General features: G+C 40.7%; 1 protein-coding gene across 2 annotated transcripts in view; it reads left to right on the forward strand.

Moving 5' to 3' along the window:
* Positions 1-26,574, forward strand: part of LOC124136025 (cadherin-like and PC-esterase domain-containing protein 1) — a 117,055-nt gene extending 90,481 nt beyond the window's left edge. For both annotated transcript variants that reach the window (XM_046501772.2, XM_046501771.2), the window contains exons 4-23: positions 5-150; positions 1,834-1,906; positions 2,626-2,815; positions 3,967-4,141; positions 4,690-4,844; positions 5,290-5,362; positions 6,321-6,482; positions 6,970-7,074; positions 8,892-9,100; positions 9,323-9,378; positions 10,403-10,432; positions 11,112-11,301; positions 12,447-12,627; positions 13,340-13,466; positions 14,170-14,306; positions 14,976-15,196; positions 16,347-16,448; positions 17,243-17,330; positions 18,483-18,629; positions 20,434-26,574. In XM_046501772.2, coding sequence (XP_046357728.2) covers positions 5-150; positions 1,834-1,906; positions 2,626-2,815; positions 3,967-4,141; positions 4,690-4,844; positions 5,290-5,362; positions 6,321-6,482; positions 6,970-7,074; positions 8,892-9,100; positions 9,323-9,378; positions 10,403-10,432; positions 11,112-11,301; positions 12,447-12,627; positions 13,340-13,466; positions 14,170-14,306; positions 14,976-15,196; positions 16,347-16,448; positions 17,243-17,330; positions 18,483-18,629; positions 20,434-20,598 — 2,732 coding nt within the window. In that variant the 3' untranslated portion in view covers positions 20,599-26,574. The remainder of the gene's footprint in view (positions 1-4; positions 151-1,833; positions 1,907-2,625; positions 2,816-3,966; positions 4,142-4,689; positions 4,845-5,289; positions 5,363-6,320; positions 6,483-6,969; positions 7,075-8,891; positions 9,101-9,322; positions 9,379-10,402; positions 10,433-11,111; positions 11,302-12,446; positions 12,628-13,339; positions 13,467-14,169; positions 14,307-14,975; positions 15,197-16,346; positions 16,449-17,242; positions 17,331-18,482; positions 18,630-20,433) is intronic.

Here is a 26,574-nt window from a genome sequence, read left to right on the forward strand (position 1 = left end):
TCAGATTCTGATAACAAAGATGACAATGTGGATGAAGACATGTATGCCACCAACAAGCCCACATGGCGTGTACTGATGTGTCTGAACACATCCAGACCCAACACATGCCGGGACACAGGGCAGCACTTGGACCAGAGGGACTTCCAGAGGGTGAGTGGGTGGGTGGGTGGTTTAGTGGGTGAGTGAGTGAGAGGGTGAATGGTTTGGTGGGTGGGTTAGTGAGTGAGTGGGTGGGGTTTTGAGTGAGTGGGTGGATTGGTGAGTGAGTGGCTGGGTGGGTGAGTGAGAGGGTGAATGGTTTGGTGGGTGGGTTAGTGAGTGAGTGGGTGGGTGGGTGAGTGAGTGGGTGGATGGGTGAGTGAGTGGCTGGGTGGGTGGGTGAGTCAGGGGGTGAATGGTTTGGTGGGTGGGTTAGTGAGTGAGTGGGTGGGGTTTTGAGTGAGTGGGTGGATGGGTGAGTGAGTGAGTGGGTGGGTGGGTGAGTCAGGGGGTGAATGGTTTGGTGGGTGGGTTAGTGAGTGAGTGGGTGGGTGGGTGAGTGAGTGGGTGGATGGGTGAGTGAGTGAGTGGCTGGGTGGGTGGGTGAGTCAGGGGGTGAATGGTTTGGTGGGTGGGTTAGTGAGTGAGTGGGTGGGGTTTTGAGTGAGTGGGTGGATGGGTGAGTGAGTGGCTGGGTGGGTGGGTTAGTGAGAGGGTGAATGGTTTGGTGGCTGGGTTAGTGAGTGAGTGGGTGGGGTTTTGAGTGAGTGGGTGGATGGGTGAGTGAGTGAGTGGGTGGGTGAGTCAGGGGGTGAATGGTTTGGTGGGTGGGTTAGTGAGTGAGTGGGTGGGTGGGTGAGTGAGTGGCTGGGTGGGTGGGTGAGTCAGGGGGTGAATGGTTTGGTGGGTGGGTTAGTGAGTGAGTGGGTGGGGTTTTGAGTGAGTGGGTGGATGGGTGAGTGAGTGGCTGGGTGGGTGGGTGAGTGAGAGGGTGAATGGTTTGGTGGGTGGGTTAGTGAGTGAGTGAGTGAGTGAGTGAGTGAGTGGGTGGGTGGATGGGTGAGTGAGTGAGTGGGTGGGTGGATGGGTGAGTGGTTGGGTGAGTGGTTGGGTGAGTGAGTGGGTGGGTGGGTGAGTGAGTGGCTGGGTGGGTGGGTGAGTGAGAGGGTGAATGGTTTGGTGGGTGGGTTAGTGAGTGAGTGAGTGAGTGAGTGGGTGGGTGGATGGGTGAGTGAGTGAGTGGGTGGGTGGATGGGTGAGTGGTTGGGTGAGTGGTTGGGTGGGTGAGTGGGTGGATGGGTGAGTGAGTGGCTGGGTGGGTGGGTGAGTGAGAGGGTGAATGGTTTGGTGGGTGGGTTAGTGAGTGAGTGAGTGAGTGAGTGGGTGGGTGGATTGGTGAGTGAGTGGGTTTGGTTGAGTGAGTGGGTGGATGGGTGAGTGAGTGAGTGAGTGAGTGAGTGGGTGGGTGGGTGGGTGGATGGTTCGAGTGAAAGAAGGTGGGTGGGTGGGTGAGTGAGTGAGTGGGTTGGTGGATGGGTGAGTGAGAGGGTGAGTGAGTGAGTGAGTGGGTGGGTGAGTTTAATGCTTGACAGTGTTTCAGTTATATCAGCTTATTTGAGAGTGAAACCCAACTTGACACAGGTTATGGCATATTGGTAAAACTCACATATATACTCAACTATATAGCTGAAAAGACTATTGATACAAAATCTGTAAAATCGGTAATATGTTGATGGTGTCAAGTGTCGAAAACACTGCACATCTAACACTGAATAACACTGCATGACATTGCATGACACTGGCTATATCCATGTACAAGACAGGCAGTATATTCACATATCCCTCTGTTTCCAGATGAACGTGATCCCCGCCCTCCATGCCCTGTTGTTTGACCCTCAGGTCATGTGCCAGGGCGTGGGCAGTACAGGTAAGTAGGAATCATAGTAAGAGTTGCTGTAGGTTGTGTATCAATATTTTCATCAGAAGAATAAAGAGACTTTTGTCCATCAAAAAAGGATAATTCATTACAAACTGTAAACCACATGTCCTCAAAATTAGCATGTTGGTCTGACATCTGTAAGAATTCCATTTAAAATATGCAAAAGAAATCCCTACCCACCTACCCAACTTCATATTACTTGGCTGCCCAAAACATAAGTATATTTAGTGATGGTCTGGTGGTGTTTATTTGTAGATTTATGTTATGCCAGATATGACTTTTGAGATAAGCATTTTTTCTATATATTTAACTTAATTATATTTTTCAACATAACAGGCACTTTATGATCTATCCTTTTTAATAAATATGAATAACGAATTGTGTTCTTGGTGACCCCCTTTCTGTAAGAAATGTGGGACATTATTTTGTTTCATACAATGAGAAGCATGTGTAAAAAATGTCTAGATTATTATCAAGGACTAGAATATTTTTTTCAAAAAATCCCCCCCCCCCCCCCCAATTCTACACTGAAAATCAAATAGTATCTCCCTAAATACCCTGTAATATAGGTCATATGGCCTTTGAAAGAATAAACTGAATGAATTAACTACACACAAAAATTGTTATAGACAAACCAGCAGGTAACTGATGTGACTAGACTCTGCACAGCCTCATGCATGCTTAATTAGAGTGACTTCCCCTGACAGGTCAGTGGCAAGGGGGACCACTCCCGTGTTACAAACTTCTTGAGGATGTCCGTGCCCTGCCCTCCAGCCAGCCTGGTGACAAAAGTGGAGGTGGATGTGGTGAGCGCACAATGTGGGTCCTACACGCTGGAAGACAGGGGGGACAACCATCCATTCGGGAGTGTGAGGAGCTGAAACAACTGACAAAGGGGTAAGGACGATCGGCTACATTTGGTCCAGTCTGTGTATTCTGCTCAAGGATTTGTACCAGCCCTGTGTGGATTTCAGGTTAGAAAAGATCCCAGCAATGTGACTGCCTCCATGGTCGAGTGGTAGAGCGTCCGCCCGGAGAGTGGAAGGTCGGGGGTTCGATCCCTGGCCGCGTCATACCAAAAGACGTTAAAAGATGGTACTTGTTGTTACCCTGTCTGGCGCTCGGCATTAAGGGGCTAAAACAAGGACTGGTCGGCTCGGAGTCAGTATACTGTGTCTGAGTGGGGCATTCATGTTTAACTGCAGCATGGTATCTCAGTGAGCTAGCACTATAAATCGGCATCAGTCGGGACTAGTACAAGCAGCCACACAAACACACACACGTACATGCACGTCGCTATATAAGTGCAATACTCTTGGACGCGACGTTAAACCCCATTTCACCTCACCTCACCTCCCAGCAATGTTGCAGCCTCCAAGGTGATTTGATGGGCCAAATTCCTGGTAGGTTAGGGACATAACTCTTGTGTTTATGATGACCATACAGCTCGGTTATCTTATGTTATCGTATCTCAAGCACGTAGATCGATGCTCATGATGTCAATCACTCGACTGTCTGGTCCAGATGCGATTATTTACAGACCTCCATCATATTGAACAACAAATACACAAACATCTATAAAATCAAAATCATAAGAAACAAAAAACCTACTTTGATTGGCCTTGTGAAAAGTGTATATGATTGGCCATGTGTATATGACTGGACTTGTGAATATCATTGGCCTTATGTATATGATTGGCCTTGTGTATATTATTGGCCTTATGTAGATAAGTGGCCTCATGTATATGATTGGCCTTGTGTACATGATTGGCCTTATGTTTATGATTGGCCTAATGTTTATGATTGGCCTCATGTATATGGTTGGCCTCATGTATATGATTGACTTCATGTTTATGATTGGCTTTATGTTTATGGTTGGCCTCATGTATATGATTGGCCTTATAATTATGATTGGCCATGTATATATGATTGGCCTTGTGAATATCATTGGTCTCATGTATTTGGTTGGCCTTGTGTTTATGACTGGCCTCATGTTTGTGATTGGCCTTATGAATATCATTGACCTTATGTATGATTCCTGTTGACAGCCCTGACTGGAAAGCTGGTGTGGCGGTGAAGCTCCCTCCCCGCCTGTTCCATGTCGGAGTTCAACCACTGATGGTCCAGTTCCATGTGCTCGTGATGTCCTTCTCCCCACTCCGACTCTATCTGCACTCCGAAGCCCTCACTTGGGAGGGTATCAGCTCCTACCTCAACAAGAAGGTAAAACAATGAAAGATGGGCGTGCAGACTGATTGAGGCCTGACTAGAGAACGACCCCTTTTGTGACAGAATTACAAACATGGGCCCACTTGCACAAAGTGATCTTAGCGCTAAGATGATCGTAACTCCCCTTTTTACTTCAAAATAGTGCATCATGTCCAAATTGAAGCGTCGATTGCAGGATTTGCAAAGCATGTGTACAGACAACTTAACGTCAACAGATTTTTTCCTAATCTTTTCATGTATTTAATGAAGGTGCTCATGTGATTTTATTACGTCATTTTATCGATCAGATCATCTTGACTGGGTGCCTCTATTTTATTTGAAGCAAATGCAAGTGATATGAGAGGTCGAATCTGATTGGTTAATAGGCGGGTCATAGAAGGGACATAACTCGTAATAGCCATTGGTGGCGCTACGATTGAGCCTGGAAATTCCAGTAAGTTTAGCAAGGGTGGAAACTGGATTTTTATGTCAGTTATCTCCCTTGCCTTGGGAAGATGTGGTTCAGTGGGCCCCAAATAGTCAACCTTATGATCTCGTTCCAGCCCCAGCGGAGCCTGACACTGGGGGAGCTGCAGCAGCTGATGAGGGACTCGCGGGGACACCAGGTGTCGATGGACCAGCTGGAGGAAGCTGTCGTGGATGCACTACTGCTCCTGGAGTCAGCCGACAAGCACCTGCAGGAGCAGACTCACACTAGGTCAGTCACCCCGTGTATGAGGGTGGGGGATGCCTATGCCCAATAGGATGTCTTCGTGATCTGGTGGTAGAGCGTTCGATCCCTGCCCACGTCATCCCAAAAGACCCAAACATGGTACTTGTTGTTACCCTGCCTGGTGCTCGGCATTAAGGGGCTAAAACAAGGACTGGTCGGCTCGCGTCAGTATACTGTGTCTGAGTGGGGTTTTCATGTTAAACTGCGGCATGGTATCCAGACTAGTACAAGCAGCCACACACACAGGCCACCGTCACATAGCTGGAATATTGCTGAGTGTTGTGTTAAACAACAAACACAAACACTCTGATTGAACCCCAAACAAACATTCCTGTTTCACCTACTTTCTCAGACAAAGGCACAGGTAACAACAAGTAGTGATCTACAAGCCTCTGTGATGGGTAATGTGAATATATTGTGTTGCTTACAGGTGCCATTCCTGCTTCCAACTCCTGGAAGTGGCCACAGTCTTCAACACTTCCTTCCATCCATTTATACTGCAGGTAACCCACAGTTCTTTTGTAATCGTGAGTGAGGGAGTGAGTGAGCTTTGAACGGTATTCCAGTTATATCAAAATGGGGGGCACGGGTGACAGTCGTCTAAGAAGGCGCAATTTGATGTGCAGAGTTTCGTCCCTTGAGCACGCCAGAAACCTATGATTGTGGGTTTGAATGCCAGTTCGCCCCAGTTATGTTTCTAGGTTTGTCAGCACCATACCCGTGCTCGTGGGTTTCACCAAAGTGGTCTGAGACCTGCATCGCTTCAGGCTTTCCTCCCACATTAAGCTGACACGCCGTGATATAATTGGAATACTGTTAAAAGCGGCGTTAAATCCAACTCACTCACTCACTACATCATCATGTCAGAAGATGTGAAAGGAAAGCTTATCACCAGTGATTACAATTGAAGCGTGTCACGCTCAGGAACCCGATCTTAATACGGTAAACTAACTAAAACAAACTTGAGGGGACCACTAATTTTAATTTGTAATAACCGTAGTTCGTTACAAGCATACATACAGCATATATACAACAAATGGTTGGGACTTAAAAATAAGTTAGTTTTAGCGTGTGTAGCGGCCATAAAATGTCAGAGTCCCGTGATGTGATTCGAACCACGGACCTTCTGATCTGAGGTCAGACGCCTTGCCCACATGACCAAAGAGGTTAACCCCGTCAGCAAGCTGACATGGTAAGGATGTCATCTGTGGGATGACCCCACGCCCTGCTACACGTGTTTGTTATAAACGTAGTTTACTGCAATAGGTGTCTGGTCATACTTACGTCATCCATGATAAAATCTGTAGTTTTCATCCTGCCTGTCTCACTTTTCCCAGAGACAATTTTGTGACCTTACAAGCCATGGCGGTCATCCAAATGACTTTTTCTTTAAACTACAAGTGTCTGTCTTGATTGCAAGATTAAACTAGAAACAGAAACACAACTCTTATTTGATTTCAGATCAAGCCATACACTCACACAGGCAAAATGGCTTCTCTAAATGAATACCTTGTGAGACAGAGGATACTGGAAGATTTGGCAGCCATGTTGGTTGCTAGGGATACCGTTGTCATGGATATTGCCAAGGGGCTTGGAGAACTTGGACTGACAAATTTATACAATGTGAGTACATAATATTATGTTTACTTCTTTACTCGCTTGCATATTGATACATATCGCGATACTTGAGACACAATGTATGTGTCACGATATTAAATTTGTGCCATTTTTGCTTGAAATTCTCTGTTCGATGACTGCCTCCATGGTGTAGTGGATTATGCATCTGCCTGCAGAGCTGTAAGCCTAGGGTTCGATCCCGAATGCGTCATACTAAAAGACATTAAAAGATGGTACTTGTTGTTACCCTGCCTTGCGTTTGGCATTGAGGGGTTAAAACAAGGATCGGCATCTTTTATTTGTGTCAGTTTAAATAACTGGGTGCTGATGTACAAAGCGATCTTAGCTCTAAGGTGATCGTAACTCCCATACCTTAACACAGACTTACGACAGTCGTAGAGCTACTTGTTTTGTACAACAGCACCCTGGACATTAAACAGCTCTGTGATGTCCCTATCCTGAAGTGTCTGTCCTGTTTCTCTGTTCAATACAGGAAGGAGTGTGCAATTCTGATCAGAGCTTCTGCCTTAGTAAAGGGGACCTCATCTTCTCCCTCAACAACAGACGTGAGCAGCTTCATCACGGCAGCTTCATCAAGGTCAGGGTCATTGCCTCAACTTCAACTCTGTCTTTTAGGTGTCCATTTTAGTTTGTCTTTATCTCCATTCTCAGCTTCAGAGTGAGTGTGCTGCAAAAAGAAAATGATAAAACGTAAAAATCCAAAATTGTATCTTTGGTTGAATATACATCTGATGAGTTGTTTAAGATGTACCGTATTCGACGTATTAAGTGACCGGGGCACTCTCAAAATTGGAGATAGTGGGCTCTTATTAGAATGTAATTTTGGTGAAAAAAACAGAGTTGAAAAATTGTTATTTTCGTACAGTAGTTTATGCTGACAGCCTGAAATGATACAAAAGAAAAGTATGTACGTATCATACACGACAGATATATTTTCCAGAATTTAATTGCCCACAATTAAGGGGTGCATATAATACACGAGTGAGTATTATACACGAATCAATAAGTCTTGTGTACATTGATCAATCGGAAGGGGTGCTAATTGGGATTGTTCACTAGCAAATATATTAGCAAATATCGCCTTGGGGGCTTATTAGAGCAGGGTGCTTATTACGTCGAATACGGTATGCAAAATGGTTCACAATTTGAGTTCAGTACTGGTTATGAAGTTTTCAATATTTTTTAACAGTGTGTGTGCTCATACATTCATGGCACCATTTTTATTTTTTTACATGTACTGTATTTATGTTGATTGTTTAAAAGACAGGAAAAGCAGAGACCATACAAATATGTTGAAAACACAATTCTATATAGGCACAGGTACTTTCGTTGTTCGAATATCGTCCCAATAAGATGCAATGATAATTCTTTTTATGAAAGCCTTACATGAACAGCAAAGAAAATTGTCCATTTTGATAAAATAGTAAGATCTTTGCAAAATATATGACACAAAATACCATGTTCTTCTTCATTTGTTGACCAGGGCCCCGTTCCACAAAGCAATCTTAGCACTACGCTATCATAAGTCTATGTTAAAGTATGGGAGTTACGATCATCTTAGTGTTACGCCTTTCGTAAGTCTATGTTAAAAGTATGGGAATTATGATCATCTTAGTGCTATGCCTATTGTAAGTCTATGTTAAAGTATGGGAGTAACAATCATCTTAGTGCTACTCCTATCGTAGGTCTATGTTAAAGTATGGAACTTACAATCATCTTAGCGCTACGCCTATCGTAAGTCTATGTTAAAGTATGGGAGTAACAATCATCTTAGTGCTACTCCTATCGTAGGTCTATGTTAAAGTATGGAACTTACAATCATCTTAGCGCTACGCCTATCGTAAGTCTATGTTAAAGTATGGGAGTTACAATCATCTTAGTGCCATGCCTATCATAAGACTGTTAAAGTATGGGAGTTACGATCAACTTAGCGCTATATATGCCTTTGGTAAACCTATGTTAAATTATGGGAGTTATGATCATCTTAGCGCTAAGATCACTTTATTGACCCTGACAACTAGCTGCGATGAGATGTTTGTTAGTTTATGTATGATCTTAACACTAATCAGATTACATGGAATCAAGTGATAAAATCAAGGATTAAGAATTTTAGACTAAAAATCTAAAATTCACACCAGTTAGATATTGCTAGTGCAGAGCAATTGGATAGCTTGGAATTTGGTCCTGAAACCCTGAAAATATAGAAACGGGCCCAGTCCGTCCGTCCATCCGTCCTTCATGTTTCGTTTCCCGGAGCAGAACTCTGAAACCGTTCAATATTTTTTAATGAACCTTTACAGGTCTGTCAAGTACTTGTTGAACTTGTGCCTTTTGCTATTTAGAAATTTGTTACAGTATAGACCCCTACTGATATCTGCAATTTTTCAATTCCAGCTTTATCCATCCACTGCAGCTGTGAAATACACACATTTGTTACAAGCTGTCAATCAAGATGGGGACGAGGTAGACGACATAGAGGGCGCCACTGACCAACATTCATCTACCGTGGAGTTACATTCCTATCTTCTCAGCCTGGAGAGTTACTTTGCACATATGGAGGAGGAGGAGTCTATCGAAGCTTATGATGATATGAATGTACCAATGTAAGACACATCGAGAGCTTTATTGTTTGCAGTTCAGTGTGGATAAAAAACATATTAATGATCGAATCTAGGTCCTTCTTGAGAATATTTCACATACATGTAGTAGGAGCCTGTTCTATTAAAGTGCATACTGGAAGAACTATGTGAAATTTAATATTTTGGAGCATTCATTTGAAATATATAGGATAGATATTTTAATTGTCGACAATTTGCTTTTTTCAGAGACTTTGATGGTATAACCAGTGCTAAATCATCTGCCAGGGGTCCCAATATCACAGGTAAGAGAAATGATTCATCATCAGATCCTAACGAGAGGTGCAGGGATGCACATCCCATCTTTATGAAACATACTGAGGCAAGACATTTTTTTTAGCTTGGTTTATGTATCTGCCAACTCAAAAAAAATTAAATGTGAAAAGAAGCTGTGTTTTTTTAATTCTTTCGACCAGAAATATGTAAAATATTAAAAACACAGCTCATTACTGTCGCTATCATTATGAATACATTATATAAAGCCTGTTGAAAATCTACCTTAAAAACTCCTGTCCCTACCTTTTTTTCTTTTTTTTCTTCCAACTTAACATTTTGCAGAAATCCCCCAAAGTAATTGAAATTATGTTTTTATTGACCTATCAACCTGAATTTTGGGGACAAAAATGTGTAAATAAATAGAACTTTGGCCTAAACATGATATCATATACAAATACTTATTACTAAATCATTTACTGTTTCAGTTTTAATAAAAAGAACATTTAATGAACTCATTTTTGGAACTAATGGAATGACCAATCAGAAGGCAGCTTTCTCGTGCTTTATGGCACTAATTTCAAATTGGCGACAACGCCTCAAAACTTATTTTGACAAAATCTCGATTACAAATTTGAAACCTGAACAAAAAAACATTCTGGAATAGCTAATAGATGGTCCAGATTGTATGGATACAGTCGTTAAACCCATAACTATCGTTCAGAGTTTAAGTTTTCGAGGCTGCATGATCAGAAATCACATTATGACTGTCACTTTCATAATCTGGTAAGCGATGCTCTGATTGGTCGGATGAAAGGTCGTTCTGACGTGACCCCTAATGGGATGTCCTCAGATCTTTGTTTAGCGGTAGCGATAACTGAGGTCTGATTGTAATGAGATTGGGTCTTCGACATGACGAGCAAATGCTTTTACCTCAAGGCTACCCAACCACCCCTATCACTTTTGTACTAATGTTGTCTGTTCCAAATTACCCCAAGCACTTGCAGCTGTGAAACACATGTAACTCATCCGAAGCTAAACGTTTACTTGTTGCAGAGGTGCAGTCCAGAGTGGCATGTGACAATGGTAAGTACCAACATCCACTCATTGTGTAGTCAAACCACTACTACAACAGATTCTTCAATATACAGGATACCCAACATCCAGAAATCAATGAATGTGGGTTCAAATCCCAGTTCATCACAATTATGTTTCTAGGTTTGTTAGCCCCATACCTTGCTCATGGGTTTCACCAAACTTGGCACATAGATAGGTCTAGTGGTAAATTGGTGCCTTTTGATAGTTTGGGATTTAAAAAAAATTAATTGTCTAGTTTCCATAGCAACGACTTTGACTTGGCTGAAAATGGCGGTCATGCTGGTTTCCAGACAGCTATTGTCTTGAACACAACCGAACATGTCCTATTGGCGGGGATATGAATATTTCATGATTGTTTCTTCATAAATAAGGTGAGCTACAGACCTGTGGTCTCTGTTTGTTTGTGTTAGTGTCCATGTGTAATTTTCACACTCTGTCACATACAAGGATCAACCACTGGTGCTAGTTTACTGCATAAAACTAGTATACATAAAACAATATTCACTAAAAAACAAAATTGGATCCAGGTCGATGAATGTGAATACAAAAGCCTACCAGTGCCAAAAGTTTGTTTGGGTTGTATGTTGCCCAGGGAGCTGAGAAAGCTTATTTTTATTATTGTAGTTATTCTTATTATGACAATGAACACCTATGCTTCCTTGTGCAGACCCTGCCAGCATGCCATACCTCGTCAACGTCATAACAAAGCCTTCCATAGACCTGATGCCAGAGTTCTCTCCCTTGACCACGGAGTACCGGGCAGTGGTTGGGTACGACATGCTTCTCATCACTGTGTGGGCGTTTGCCAAGAGTTGCTCGTCTCAGGCCCGTCTAGAGGATAAGCATGGAAACAAACGGTGAGTCAGAGTGCTGGCTGTTTCTGAGAGTCAAGTGGCAATTGCTTTGTTTTCGTCCTGCATTCTTCAATGTTTTGAAGGACAGAATGTTGTTACATCTATTTTATTGTGAAGAGATTGATAGTTTTACACATCAACAAATATCCCTTTGTTTACTTAGCCAAGGTGCAAGATCCAAAACAACAAGTATCTGAGGTTAGATTGAGTTGATTACAATTAGTAGTATGATGCTATTGGAGAAATTAAGACATCTGTATATTTCTTTTTAAAAACTCTGTAAGTAAAAGGCTGGAATCTTTGTTTGTACTTTTAAGGAACAGCTCATGAAAAAAGTAAAGACTGAAATATAAACAAAATGCATTGAAAAGAAACACTAAAATCAAACAATGTTATTTTTCAATTTTCGTCAACTCTTGCCAACTTTAGGATAAGCTGCTCTGCTCTGTTGAATAAGAAAAATACATTTGTCCTTCTCAAGACAATGACTATGCCTGCCTAACCGAGTTTTTGAAAATCATTGCATGAAAACAAACTGTATTTACTTTTGCCTTGTTAAATGGCCTTTAAAATAAGTGAGTTTGGTTCAACACTGCTTTGAAAAGTATTCCATATCATGTCATGTCATGTCATGTCATGTGATATGTCATGTCATGTGATATGTCATGTGATATGTCATGTCATGTCATGTCATGTCATGTCAGAGGCGGTGGGGTAGCCTAGTGGTTAAAGCGTTCGCTCATCACGCCGAAGACCCGGGTTCGATTCCCGACATGGGTACAATGTGTGAAGCCCATTTCTGGTGTCCCCCGCCATGATATTGCTGGAATATTGCTAAAAGCGGCGTAAAACCAAACTCACTGACTCACTCACTCATATCATATCATGATATAGTGTGTCAGCTTAATGAGGGAGGAAAGCCCGAACTGATTCAGACCTCAGACATTTACCACGTTGGTGAAACCCACGAATATGGGTATGGTGCTGACAAACCTAGAAACATAATCGTGAATTGTGGGGCTTCGGCGTCTGGGCAATCTGTGTCCCCTCACAGACATATTTGTCCAAAAGTTTGGCTCATAGGCATGTATTTGTTTGATTTTTGTTATCAATATTGTCCAAATCAATTGATGATTTCTTCCAACTAGAGAGGTGAACTTTACGCTGGGTATTGGGGAGAACCGTATCAGTATTTATGTGGTGGACATGAGTCACGCAGACCCCTGGGTCCTCAACACCTACACCCTCATCATAGAGAGGCAGGGGCCGGACTACCAGCAGACGTCATTCCTCCCTGGGCTGCCCCATCAAGTCTGTAGTCTCACACAGGTAGGTGTTCAACCCCCGTCAAGTCTGTAGTCTCACACAGGTAGGTGTTCAACCCCCGTCAAGTCTGTAGTCTCACACAGGTAGGTGTTCAACCCCCATCAAGTCTGTAGTCTCACACAGGTAGGTGTTGTATCAAAACAAAAAATGGTATGGATTTTGGAAAACAAGATGATGAAAATAAAAAAATATGTCTTTAGGTAAGTGAACAAGGAAGAGAGTAGTGATAAGATGTTTTGTTGTTTTCATTATACGTAATGAATCAGAGATATAAATCCTGCACACTAGCAGAAGTTGATCTGAAGTCGACAGTAGTGTGAGTGAGTGAGTGAGTGAGTTGTGTTTAACGCCGCTTTTAACAGTATTCCAGTAATATCACAGTGTGTCAGCTTAATGTGGGAGGAAAGCCCGAAGTGATGCAGGTCACAGACGTTTACCACTTTGGTGAAACCCACGAGCATGGGTATGGTGCTGACAAACCTAGAAACATAATCGGGGCGAACCGGGATTTGAACCCACAATCATAGGTTTCTGGCGTGCCCAAGGGACGCAACTCTGCACAGCGAATCGCGGCGCCTTAGACGACTGAGCCACCTGTGCCCCCTTGACAGTAGTGACATATAGAGAAAGAAATAGTAACCAACCAATGGATGAGGGATACGGTAACCACAGCTACTGTATTCCAGGCACCTAATTAGTTTGTTGTCTGTTTCAGGACTGCTCTCTGCGTTTCCTCAAGACCTCCTCCTGTGGGTTGAAGCCGGTGTACCAGGAGAGGAGCTGGGCCAGGTTCATGGAGAAGATGATGTCCCTGCCGCAGTGCCAGGACGGGGATGTGAAAGGTTTGTCATCCGTCAGATACTGACATTGATGTACTTCCTTGTATCCATGGACATCATGATTAAACAAATGTATATCTGTGATTCTGTTTCTTTCTTTCTTGCTGTAAGAGGCGACTAAATGGACCAGGTAGTCAGGCTCTGTGACTTGGTCATTGATTGCATGACATTGTATCCCATTGCACTGCGTAGATCGAAGCTCATGATGTCAATCACTGGATTTTCTGGTCTAGACCCGTTTATTTACAGACCACTGTCTTATACAGCTGGAATAGTGCAGCATTAAACAACAATCCATCAAATAAGCAAACCCAACAGGAGTATTGGCTAAAAATAGATTCATTAGAATAGAGTGCTATTCAATTAAGGATTGACTGTGGATGTTTTTTGGTTCATGTATGAATCGATAAACTGATGTGCAAACCGTTTGAATCTGAGTAGGGATTCTTACCACAGTTTGGGATTGGGATCCCCGACACGTAGTAATAAAAGTAGTTCAATTCGGTGGGCATGGCTTAAATTTTTTAGATTTATTGGGAAATGAAAGCAATAACATGTGACCAATTCAGCTAATCAGAATGCAGGAATTTCAATGAACACAACGGAAATTTAATTATTACTTTCACAAAAAGTTTAATCTTTGCCTTTTAATATTCTCCAACCATGTTTTGACTCCAGGTTGATTTCTGATGTTTCTCTGTTGCAGGTCAGTGGTATGTCCCCTGCACTGACTGCAATGATAGCCCTAGTTGCTATTGGAAACAGGCGCTATGGCAACCAGATACTTGTTCCTATAAATGGTTACCAAGAGGAAAAGTGCAGCAGTGTTTTGCTGGTAAAAAGGTAGGCACACATTTTGAAAACAGGTAAGTTTTAACTGAAAAAATGTAAAATCATTTACAAAATAGTTTGGAGAAACAATTGTAACAAATATATTGTTCATATGTAATTTGTCATCACTATAAAATCATTTGGAACATGTAGCAGTTATTACTTATGAGATGGCCTGATTCCCTGAACTTTGACGCAGTGGTCTGTGTTTTAACATGCTGTGCAGAGTTGCTTCCCTTGCTAGGTTCGGGCAGTTGTGGTTCAAATCCTAGCTTTTCAGAGATTATGATGCTAAGTATATCAGTATAATACCCATTCACTACTTCTAATAACTTAATTCTGTTTTGCTTGAAACCAAGATTGAATAAGGTAAAAGGCCATACTACAATTGTCTGAAAAAGAAATATTTCTATCTCAAGTATAAAAAACACAAAACTTTTATGAAAATTCAAAAAAATCTGTATCAAGTGGAAAAAATAATTGCCATAAGAAATTATTTTAATGCGGCCTTTATTAGGAAATGGGAACATTTAAAAATGTACGAGAATAGTCTGTAGTGCAATACAATAGCCACTGATCTAGACATCCATTATGGAATTGTACTCACTGACATGAATAAAAAAAGTTGAAAAAAATAAATTTTTTGATTGAATAATAGAGTGTGTTGTTGCTGTGATCCAGGTGTTGTTCATAGGGGACTCAACAAACCGTGGCATCATGCACTACATCTCGGAGCGAGTGAACAACACGTTGTTGGAGTGGGACAAGACGCACCACTTGAAGGTCTACAACAACCTCAACAACAACACAACAACATTCAGCTTTGCCTACTACCCTCAATTCTGGCTGCCGGCCGAACACAGACCCGTCTTTGACAAAGCTCTTTTTCAACTTATAAAAAAGTAGGTGCAGTTTCTTGTTGTTGTTGTTGTTTGTTTGTTGTTTAACGCCGAACTCAGCAATATTCCAGCAATATGACGGCGGTCTGTAAATAATCGAGTCTGGGCCAGACAATCCAGTGATAGACATCACGAGCATCGATCTACGCAATTGGGATATGATGACATGCATCAATCGAGCCTGACCACCCCATCTCATTAGTCGCCTCTTACGATAAGCAAAATCGACTCACCCTTAGTAAAAGTCAATGTGAGGTCGAGATTTGTGAAATGTTCGAACCAATCTTGTAGTACATGCATCATCAATTATCCAGTGTATTATGTCGCAATTATTTTCTTAATCAATATACTGCCTCAGTGGTCTAGTGGTAGAGCGTCCGCCCGGAGGGTGGAAGGTTCGGGGTTTGATCCCCGACCGTGTCATACCAAAAGACGTGAAAAGACGGTACTTGTTGTTACCCTGTCTGGCGCTTGGCATTAAGGGGCTAAAACAAGGACTGGTCGGCTCGGAGTCAGTATACTGTGTCTGAGTGGGGTATTCATGTTAAGCTGCGGCATGGTATCTCAGTATGCTAGCACTATAAATCGGCATCAGTCCGGACTAGTACAAGCAGCCACACAAACACACACATGTACATGCACGTCGCTATATAAGTGCAATAATCTTGGACACGACGTTAACCCCCATTTCACCTCACCTTTATTATCAATACTCTGGACCACCTCCATGGCCTAGTGGTAGGGTAGAGTAAGAGTCTGCCCGGAGAATGGAAGGCTGGAGTTTCGATCCCCGACCGCGTCATACCAAAAGACGTTACAAGGTGGTACTTGTTGTTACCCTGCCCAGCGCTCGGCATGAAGGGGCTAAAACAAGATCTGGTCGGCTCGAGTCAGAATACTGTATCTGAGTGGAGTATATATGTTAAACTGTGGCATGGTATCTCAGTAAGCTAGTTCTATAAAATAGGTACGAGACTAGTACAAGTGGCAACACACACATTTGCCTGCACGTCACTTTATAAGTGCAATAACCTTGAACACAACGTTAAACCTTATTTTATCTATTATAAATTCTCGGGACTCATTCACTGACATATTTTCTGTTTTCGGCTGCCTTGTATAATATTTGTCCAAATTCATTCCTTTATTGCAGAAATAGTCCCCTTGAGAACAGCACGAAGACAGTGCTGGTAATCGGCGGCGTCCATTGGTTGGCCAAACACCACATAGACGTTGTCATCAAGGCACTCCGGAGGTAATTCAGCTGACAACCAGTTGCCTCCCTTTGAAAATCTAGTTGTCTTCAGAATACATAGAAATCAAATAACCCCACCTCTGTGCCAAAACTGGAAGGCCTCAATCATTTCTTGGGGTTCTTTTCTTAAAAGGAAAATGAATTAAGTACTGTTTATTTTAAAATTTCAATCCCATTATTAGACATAATATTGTCATTTAATTTAATTTGATATTTACCTTTGGAGGAAGGTATTCAAGGGAGGTAATTTTGCAGATAATTATGGTTGAATGTGCCATTCTGAATATTCAATTTGATGTGGCTTTGCCTAGAATTTACTATTGGCGTCCCTTTAAAAATCTAGATAATGCTTTAATTTCAAATAAACCAGGAAAATTGAATGTTTTTACCCTTTCATTTAAAGATTATGGTTTAGAAAATACATGTAGGTACCAAAAAATATGAACTTGCCACTGTAGTGAGTGAGTGAGTTGGGTTTAACGCCGCTTTTAACAGTTTTCCAGTTATATCACGGCGCAGCTTAATGTGGGAGGAAAGCCCGAAGTGATGCAGGTTTCAGACGTTTACCACTTCGGTGAAACCCACGAGCACGGGTATGGTGCTGAAAAACCTAGAAACATAATCGGGGCGAACCAGGATTCGAACCAACAATCATAGGTTTCTGGCGTGCCCAAGGGATGCAACTCTGCACAGCGAACCGCGGCGCCTTAGACGACTGGGCCACCCGTGTCCCTCTTGCCACTGTAACCATAGTAACACTCTAGTGTATGCTAATGGTGCACTTCTTGTTCCAGGGAGGGTCTGACCGGTGTCCAGCTGGTGGTCAAGGGACTGGGAGCCGGCTTCCACCAGCCGGTCAGTGGCGTCCACTGTCTGTCACAGGTATATCTCCGCTACTGTGTTCTTTATCTATGTATTAGTATCGCATTAAGCCAGGTACAAATGGTTCTTGTTCCTTGTGACCTGTTGAATGCTGCCAAGGTAGGGATGGAGGATTATTACTTTATTAATATTTTTTTAGTTATCTACAAATCTATAAAGGTAAAGTTAAGTCTGTAAGTAATCGAATCTGGACCAGACAATCCAGTGATTGACATCATGACCATCGATCCACGCAATTGAGATAAAAGTAAGGTTAAGTCAAATATTTCCGAGGCCATTGTATTAGGTTATGGCTCGGATTCCCTGCAAATCTGACATACTATTAATGACGTGGTGTGAAATATGATATGAAACAAGAAAACAGAAGGCAGCTTTCTTGTGCTTTACGGCACAAATTTCAAATTGGCGACTACGCTTCGAAACATATTTTGACAAATTCTCGATTACAAATTTGAAGCCTGAACAAAAAAACATTCTGGAATGGCTAATAGATGGTCTAGATTGTAAGGATTCAGTCGTCAAACCCGTAACTATCATTCCGAATACCCGTGGATGTTAAGGTTTTCGAGATTGCATGATTAGAAATCACATTCCGACTGTCACTTTCATAATCTGGTAAGCGACGCACTGATTGGCCGGATGAAAGGTCGTTCTGACGTGACCCCGAATGATATGTCTTCAGATCTTTGTTTAGCGGTAGCGAGAACTAAGGTCTGATTTTAATGAGATTGAACTATCCCCTGCCAAGGGTCACATTAGAGTTTTGTTTGTTCATACAGTAGTGAATATAAACTATGAAAATGAGTCCTATAAAGCCTTAAGATGAGATAGGGACAAGGGTTGCTTTATGTCATCAGAAAAAATGATTAATGTGAAATTAATACACACAAAAGGACCCTTCTCTGGAAAAAATAATTTATGGTACCAATTCTAGAACTCAGTCTTGATAATTATCTCTTAGATAAGCTTACTTCAGTAGTTTCTGAGAAAACTTGTCCCCATTGCAGACACTGTAAAAAAACATGGATCAAAGGCCATTAGTGTGAGAGCTGATTCATCGTCGAAAACCAATCTATACATGTGATATTGTTTTGATATAAAAATATCCACTGTTTGAACAGGAGAGTTTGTAGTTTTAAAATCCCTTTTCAGAAAGAGCAGCAGCGCTTTCTGTCTCACAACCAAGCCACACTAAAGTACGCCAGACAGAGTGGCTTCAGCATCGTTGATACGTTCAACATGACCATGGCGAGATACAGAGACTTCTTGCAAGGAAAATGTGCTTGCCATTTCCATAGAGTAAGTAAACCGCAAGAGTGATCAGTATGATTTTATGCCACTTTTAGCAATATCCCAGCAATATCACGGCAGGAGACACCATAAATGGACTTCACATATTGTATCTGTGTGAACAATCAAACCCACAGTTTTGGTGATGAGCAAATAGTTCAACAACTGCTATCACGTCAATAAATAAATGCCTTTGACTCTAATGCTTGCAGTGAATAAGCTCTGTAACAAATTTAAAATTTATTTACTCAAAATATTTGATGTGGTTTTGTATCTAGCACTAGGGTCTCAAATGAGGTTAAGTTGAACAGCACTGGTGGCAGAGAGTAGGTGGATGGGTGACTGCTCTTAGCAACCTTGACTCCTGATTTCAATCCCCTTACTGAAACAACAGTTATACAACTTCAAGAGGGTTTGTTTGTTTGTTTGTTGATTTACGCCGCACTCAGCAATATTCCAGCTATATGACGGCGGTCTGTAACTAATCTAGTCTGGACCAGTGATTGATATCATGAGCATCGATCCACGCAATTGAGATCCATGACATGCATCAACCAAGTCAACGAGCCTGACCAGCCGATCCCGTTAGTTTCCTTTTACGACAAGCATAGTCGCCTTTTACGGCAAGCATGACTTCAAGAGGGACTTTGCTCCACGATTGGTTCCCATTGTCTTTGTTGATATTTTGTAATTAGTGATTTTTGTCAGTCTGACACATTCCCCAGGGGTGATTAGGGAACTCGTCAATTTCTAGATTGATATACACCTTAAAATATGAATTACAGATGAACAAAATAGATATTAAATGACTGATTTCAACTTTGCTACACCTGATAAAATAACCTGATCCTGGTCACAAATAAGTCATCTCTTTAGGCTCTTGTTGGAAATTTGCCTCTGTGCTCCCAGCAGTGAATGGGTACCCGGTAGGATCAGGTGTTCATGGGATGTCTGCTGGTTTGTTTTGTGTTCACTATGTAACTCAAATCTTGTACTGGGTGGTGAAGAGGTGAAGCCAATGTAAAATAAAACCTTTATATGTCGCACATTAGTGAGATAATTCCAATTTTGTGATAGGTCACATATTGCTATTGTGAAAAGCGAATGAGAGTAGTGTCATAATGTTGTTTAAGCAATGAAGGAACAGTGTTACCTCATTGTATGATATCAAAGAACTGTTATCCATGGGATGTCACTTCACAATTTGCACACATTTTATCCATATATCTCATTTTTTTTTCCATTCGGAACTTCCTGTTTACATTCTTTTTCAAGAAACAGAAATCAGATATGCTGCCCTGAATGTTTCACTCATGCATACTGAATTGACGCTGATTAGCTGATTAGGAAGTTCACCAGGCCCCTGTTCCACAAAGCGATTTTAGCGCTAAGATGAACGTAATTCCCATACTATAACATACTCTTACCGTAGTCGTAGAGCTAAGATGAACATAACTCCCATACTATAACATACTCTTACAGTAGTCATAGCGCTAAGGTGAACGTAACTCCCATACTATAACATACTCTTACAGTAGTCGTAGCGCTAAGATGAACGTAACTCCCATACTATAACATACCCTTACAGTAGTCGTAGCGCTAAGGTGAACGTAACTCCCATACTATAACATACTCTTAAAGTAGTCGTAGCGCTAAGATCACTTTGTGGAATGGGCCTCTGATCTTGTAAAAGATGAGATATTAACAAGCTTGGGAAGCACTGAACCCAACTCATTCACTCATAAGTAAGTTTAAGATTCATCTTCTACCCTCAGTGATTACCTAGAACTAATCCAATTGTGTCATTTTTCAGGTGTCCATGACAAAAACCAGTTATAACCCGTCCAATGCTGATGGATCTAAACATAGCCTTTCATCCTCCTACTCCGAGTCCTCACAGACTGTGTATCATGTTGAAGGGGAGATAAATGCTGTATATTCCGAGATGTTGATTAGCCAGATCTGTGGACCTTCATAGCAGGAGCTGGGACAACATCAGGAACATCAGCGCTATGGTTCATCACAAGACAAACATACATTAACAACACACAGTCTTCAAACTAAATCTGTTAACGTTCTAAGACGACATTTCAGTGTGGGATGGCATACAATTCTAAGAGAATTGGGGAATCGAGAGGTTTGTGTGTGCAGCCCTACCCAATATTTTTCAGACATCTTAAGTTTTAACTTTGTGACTTGGGTATTATGTGCACCCTCCTTTTTCAAATCCTGGATCCGCCTCTGAAGAGTCATATTCATCACACAGATAATATATCCTTGTTTACTTTCACAAAACACAAGGAGAGTGCAGGCATGAGTGAATTAGTTGTGAAGAATTTACTGTCTGTTGATGACAAAAACCTTCCGCAATATTTGATGTGAAGGATAAAGCACGACTCCTCTGCAATTTGGTATCGGCAATGTAAGATATGTGAGCTTGCAGGTTTAATTCCCGTCATCCATAATGAAAAAGTTTAATTTCTTGTCAACATTGGACATTTGAAACACAAACTCCAAATTCAATCTGCTACTCAATTCATCAGGTCTTACAAGGAAAAAGTAAAACCTCATACCAGGTCTTACAAGGGAAAAAGTAAAACCTCATACCCAGGATGAGGTCTTACTAGGAGAAAGAAAAGCCTTCCAAGAGGTTATTACAAGATAGGAAGATACCTACAATACAATAGGCATAGTGACAGTAGGTTTATCGGTACTTTTAATTCCTGTACAGCAAACTCTAGATGAGGGCAAGATTTGCTTGATGGTAACTTGAAATGCTAGGTACATAGAGGAAAACCATAAGTGGTCCACACAGGGAAACCAGCCCAGGACTTCTGTATGGGAGGCCCAGTCAGCTAAGGGGCACATTTTGATATGCAGAGTTGCGTCCTTTAGGATTCAAACCTAGGATTGTGGGTTCGAATCCTGGTTCCGCCTGATTATTTCCTTGGTTTGTCAGCACCATTACTGTGCTGGTGGATGTCACCAAGTCTTACCTCCCACATCCAGCTGACATGACGTGATATAGAAAATGGTACAGAAATACTGTTCAAAACCAGGTTAAACCAAACTCGCTCACTGTTTGTGAACACATGCACTCGCCATCTGTCTGTCAACACATGAAATAATAATTCCTAAATTTAATGGCTGAATACAAAGCAATTATATACAACTCAAAAGAAGTTAAGGCCCAGCTGATTCTTTCATATTGCTCTAGTTAATCTGAGCCTTGACAGATTAACTATAGTTATATGAAAGACTTGGGTGGCCCTTAACTTCTTTTGACCAGTATACATGTATCAGATATCATACTTTCTGTTTTTAGTGAGTTAGAAGACAAACATGGCACTTTGATATAGCAATACAATATGCCATAATGTTTTCAATGTCAAATAATTAAATTTTCGTTGTGTGCATTGAAATTCCTGCATTCTGATTAGCTGAATTGGTCACGTGTTATTGCATTCATTTCCCAATGAATGTAGAAAATTAAGCCATGCCCACCGAAGCGGACTACTTTTATCACTACGGAATGTCGGGGAATCCCAGGGTACAGTGGAGGGAATTCCCTATCCGCTCACCTGTATCTTCTTGAACTTATCAGGCCTCGTATTCATACAGTTTGCACATCGGTTTTTCGATTCATACCTCAATGAACCGAAAAAAATACACAGTCAATCCTTAAGTATTATTGAAATGATTCATGATTCACAGTTTAATCTACTTTGAATTCATTTTTGATATGGTTATCACATGTTTTTATTTTGTTAAGTAATCCTATGGACGACCAATCACACTGACGGTATTGAAATTGATCATGTTGCTACCTGTGTGACACAAGCTATTTTCAGGACAACTATTCCTTGTTTATCATATCACCACTACTCTGGTTCAGTTTTATTATTAGCAAAATATATTTTTTGTACCCCAAATCGGAAATATGCAGTGATAAGGAAACTTGACATTTAATATGTTTTGGGGGATTTATTTTTAAAATTAATCATGTGCAAAACAAGTACATGTTAGGTTTTAAAATCAATATTTGATTTGACTGGGGATCAGTGGTATCAAATCACTGTAACGTGGCTTGGATTATTACAGCTGAACTGACTGGGGATCAGAGGTATCAAATCACTGTAACATAGGTTAGATTATAACAGTTGATCTGACTGGGGATCAGAGGTATCAAATCACTGTAACATGGCTTCGATTATAAAAGCTGATTTGGCTGGTTACTCTGAGGTATCAAATTACTGTAAAATGGCTTGGATTATAACAGATGATCTGACTGGGGATCAGAGGTATCAAATCACTGTAACATGGCTTAGATTATAACAGCTGATCTGACTGGTGATTAGAGGTATCAAATCACTGTAACATGGCTTCGATTATAACAGCTGATTTGGCTGGTTACTCTGAGGTATCAAATTACTGTAACATGGCTTAGATTATAACAGCTGATCTGACTCGGTACTTAGAGGTATCAAATCACTGTAACACTGCTTAGATTATAACAGCTGATCTGACTGGGTACTTAGAGGTATTAAATGACTATAAAATGTCAGCTGATTTGGCTGCCTGACTGCATAGTAATATACCGGTATACTCACAGTAAGAACATTGAGGGAACATGGACAATTCCTATTTGCTAATTTGAGGCATATTTTGCCATGATCATGACAGTTTTGAATATTTATATGTAAATAGTATACATGATGTAAAGATATTTATTTCTTGTAACAAATAATATTTGTGTACATATGACAAGTGTGTGTATGGAGGACGCATGGGACCAAAACACTGAATTGCTCAATGGTATGGTATAATAGCCGTTTTCAAGAAGTTAATAGACCAGACGTTTTAAGCCTTGTATAAGGGATGACCTTGATCCTATAAACAATCTGTGCGCCGTTAAAACTTGGTTTAATTCAACCCCTACTTATCAGCTGGATTGTTTCATTTTTATTTCAAGAGCCTTCTTTCTGTCCTGGGTGTAGCATTGTTGATAATTCCCCGATTCATGCTTAGAATTATTTATATTTTTGTCTTTTTTTACATTCATATTTTTAGGAATACACTGCATAATGTAGTATATGTATAATATTTTTCTTGCATAATAAGTTTGCAATAATACATGATAATAAATGATTGACTTCTACATGTATTAATGTAATATGGACGCAATTCAATGCATCCTGAAGCTGCGTAACATATATCATTCATTAATGAACTGAACAATGTCCTTATATACTTAATATCAGATATTTTGATTTCCATGTTCCACGTTTCCACAACAACATAATTTATTGCATGACACATTATACATACAGTCGGCCCACCTTATTGGTATGGTATGCCACCATGGGGGCCGTGTCAAAAGTTTGCATGTCATTTCCAAGATTATTTTTCTGGTTTCAATCATGACAACCTCCCTCGCCCTCAGTAAAGTGTCAACTGCAGTTAATACCAGAATAATGGATCTTTATGATCCAGGCAGTGTATGTAATGTGTACACAACTTTGTTTGTCCATTTTCTGAAAATAGAATGTAGCAAGCACATAACAGGAAAAGAGTTTTGATTTTTGTGTTGAAATTAAGTCCCTATTAGTTTTATTAAGATACAAACAAATGTCCTTTACAATTTATACATACCATTTTTAAGTGGCTTAAGCGCCAATACTGTCTTCATAAAGGAGGTTGAACATCACATTGCCAAATGGAACTGTTATTTTGGAATTAACATGTGAACTTTTCACACAACCCCGTAATTATTTTTCTGAATAGGAAACATACATTTATCTCAGGGGATTTACAAGATTTCTTGACTTTTGTTTCTTACTCAAATGTTTTTTCATCTGACAACCCTATTACATATAGACCCTGAGATATACAGACCCTTTTATATTCAGACCCTGATAAATACAGACCCTGTTAAATACCCTATTACAAGTACCCTATTAAATATATAAACCCTTTCAAATATAGACCCTGTTAAATACAGATCCCTTTAAATACCCAGATCCTGTTAAATACAGACCCCATTCAAAACCCAGATCCTGTTAAAGACAGACCTTGTTAAATAAAGACCCTAGTACACAGACCCTGTTCAGTTTAAGCTGTTACACATATATAAGAACTTGAACCAAAATATTCGATTCCAATTTCAACAGGGAACAAGCTATTCTGTAAGATGATGTTATTTCCGTCCATGACCCTCAGGTCACATATCAGTTAGAAATAAGGGAGTGTTACTCTGTAATGGGGTGTGATACTCTGTAATGGGGTGAATGATACTCTGTAATGGGATGTGGTACTTTGTAATGGGGAGTGGTACTCTGTGATTGGGTGTGGTACTTTGTAATGGGGTGAATGATACTCTGTAATGGCGTGAATGGAACTTTGTAATGGGGTATGGTACTTTGTAATGGGGTGTGATACTTTGTAATATGGTGTGGTACTTTGTAATGGGGTGAATGGTACTCTGTAATGGGGTGAACGGTACTTTATTACCGGATTTGATAATTTGTATCGGGGGGGATGGTACTTTGTAATGAGGCGTTCTGTTGATACTCACTAGAGGAGGTTGGGATTACAAATAGGAAAAAAAGGATAAGAACCTCCGACCCACCCCTGTAACAAAAGAAGTGTATGTTATACTCGTAGGTCAGTGTTAAACATGACTGTATGTATATTTCAGATCCAAGTGAGTTAAGTTGTCATGTTATTCATAATTTTATCTGTATTTTACTTTATTACCAGTTTATATAATTCAACCATGACTCTTTTATTTACTAATTTGATGTTTTGTTTATTCTGATGTTTGACTTTTTGATTCATGCACTCACATTTTACTTCAGTGTTCTACCTTTTCAGGGACGAAGCTTAGCTAAAAATAACAAACACTGAGTTACATCATGACTTTTTTCTAAGATGGCACAGTGTATACATCATTTGGAACTGGATCACCGTTTGAGCCGTGGTGGATCTTGGGAGTGACCTCCCCTTTCCTTGGCTATAGATTTATAAAACAAATTCATTGCCCTATTGGATATCCTAGATCTGTACTAATAATTTGCTTTTTGTGGAAGAGAAACTCATATCCATTGAAAATACCCAGGTGAGGCAGATAATAAATTCACCAACGCTCGAAAAGTAAGATCTTAGGACAACAATAGCTGATGTGCCTTTCTGAAAATTATTCCCTGTACTGCATGGTGTAGTGAAATAACTGACCATATTTCACCCGAGTGACCAATGGGTTTTAATACTGTATTTGGAAATAGTAAAATGGGTTCATTTAACGCCATTTGAACAGTATTTCAGTGATGTCATGGTGTGTTAGCATTTGTTGGTGTTGACAGACCAAAGTTCATCACCAGGTTTGAGGAGGCTTGTAAAAATTCATTTGTTTCTTCTTCCCCCCTCCCCCAAATTCTCTGGTATTTTTAAAGCAGATAAACAAATTTGAAGTCAAATTTCATTTTTGCACCCAATTCTGTTTGCATACACTTTGCTTTTCTTGGTGTGTAAGGTTTGTAGAGGGACCTAGCTGTGGTCACCATGACAACAAGTCCATCTTTTCATCCTTCAAGGTGCAGGGCTGTATTAGAATAAAGATTTTTCCCAGTCAAATATTTACAAATTATATCCTCCCTCCCTACCCTCCCCACCAAAACAAGACTTACCGGTATGTAACAGGCCTATTCATGGCGATGCTAGCTACCCTAACCAAGGATGTTATTCCAGTGCTAACAGATTACAGGTTGTCAGGAGTACACAAGCATCAAATGCTTCCATTGCCCCTTGGAAACAAATTATCAAGTGCTGAAATGTTATATTATTGTTTTGTTGATTTTGTAAGATATTCTTTAAGGAACACAAAGTGTACATGGTACACAATCGGCACATTCTTGTTGTAAAGACTGTACAAAATGTCAATAAATCGTTATCATAA

The sequence above is a fragment of the Haliotis rufescens genome, unplaced genomic scaffold, assembly GCF_023055435.1.
Source record: "Haliotis rufescens isolate VD_foot unplaced genomic scaffold, xgHalRufe1.0.p SCAF_44, whole genome shotgun sequence".
NCBI classification, from domain to species: Eukaryota; Metazoa; Mollusca; class Gastropoda; order Lepetellida; family Haliotidae; genus Haliotis; species Haliotis rufescens.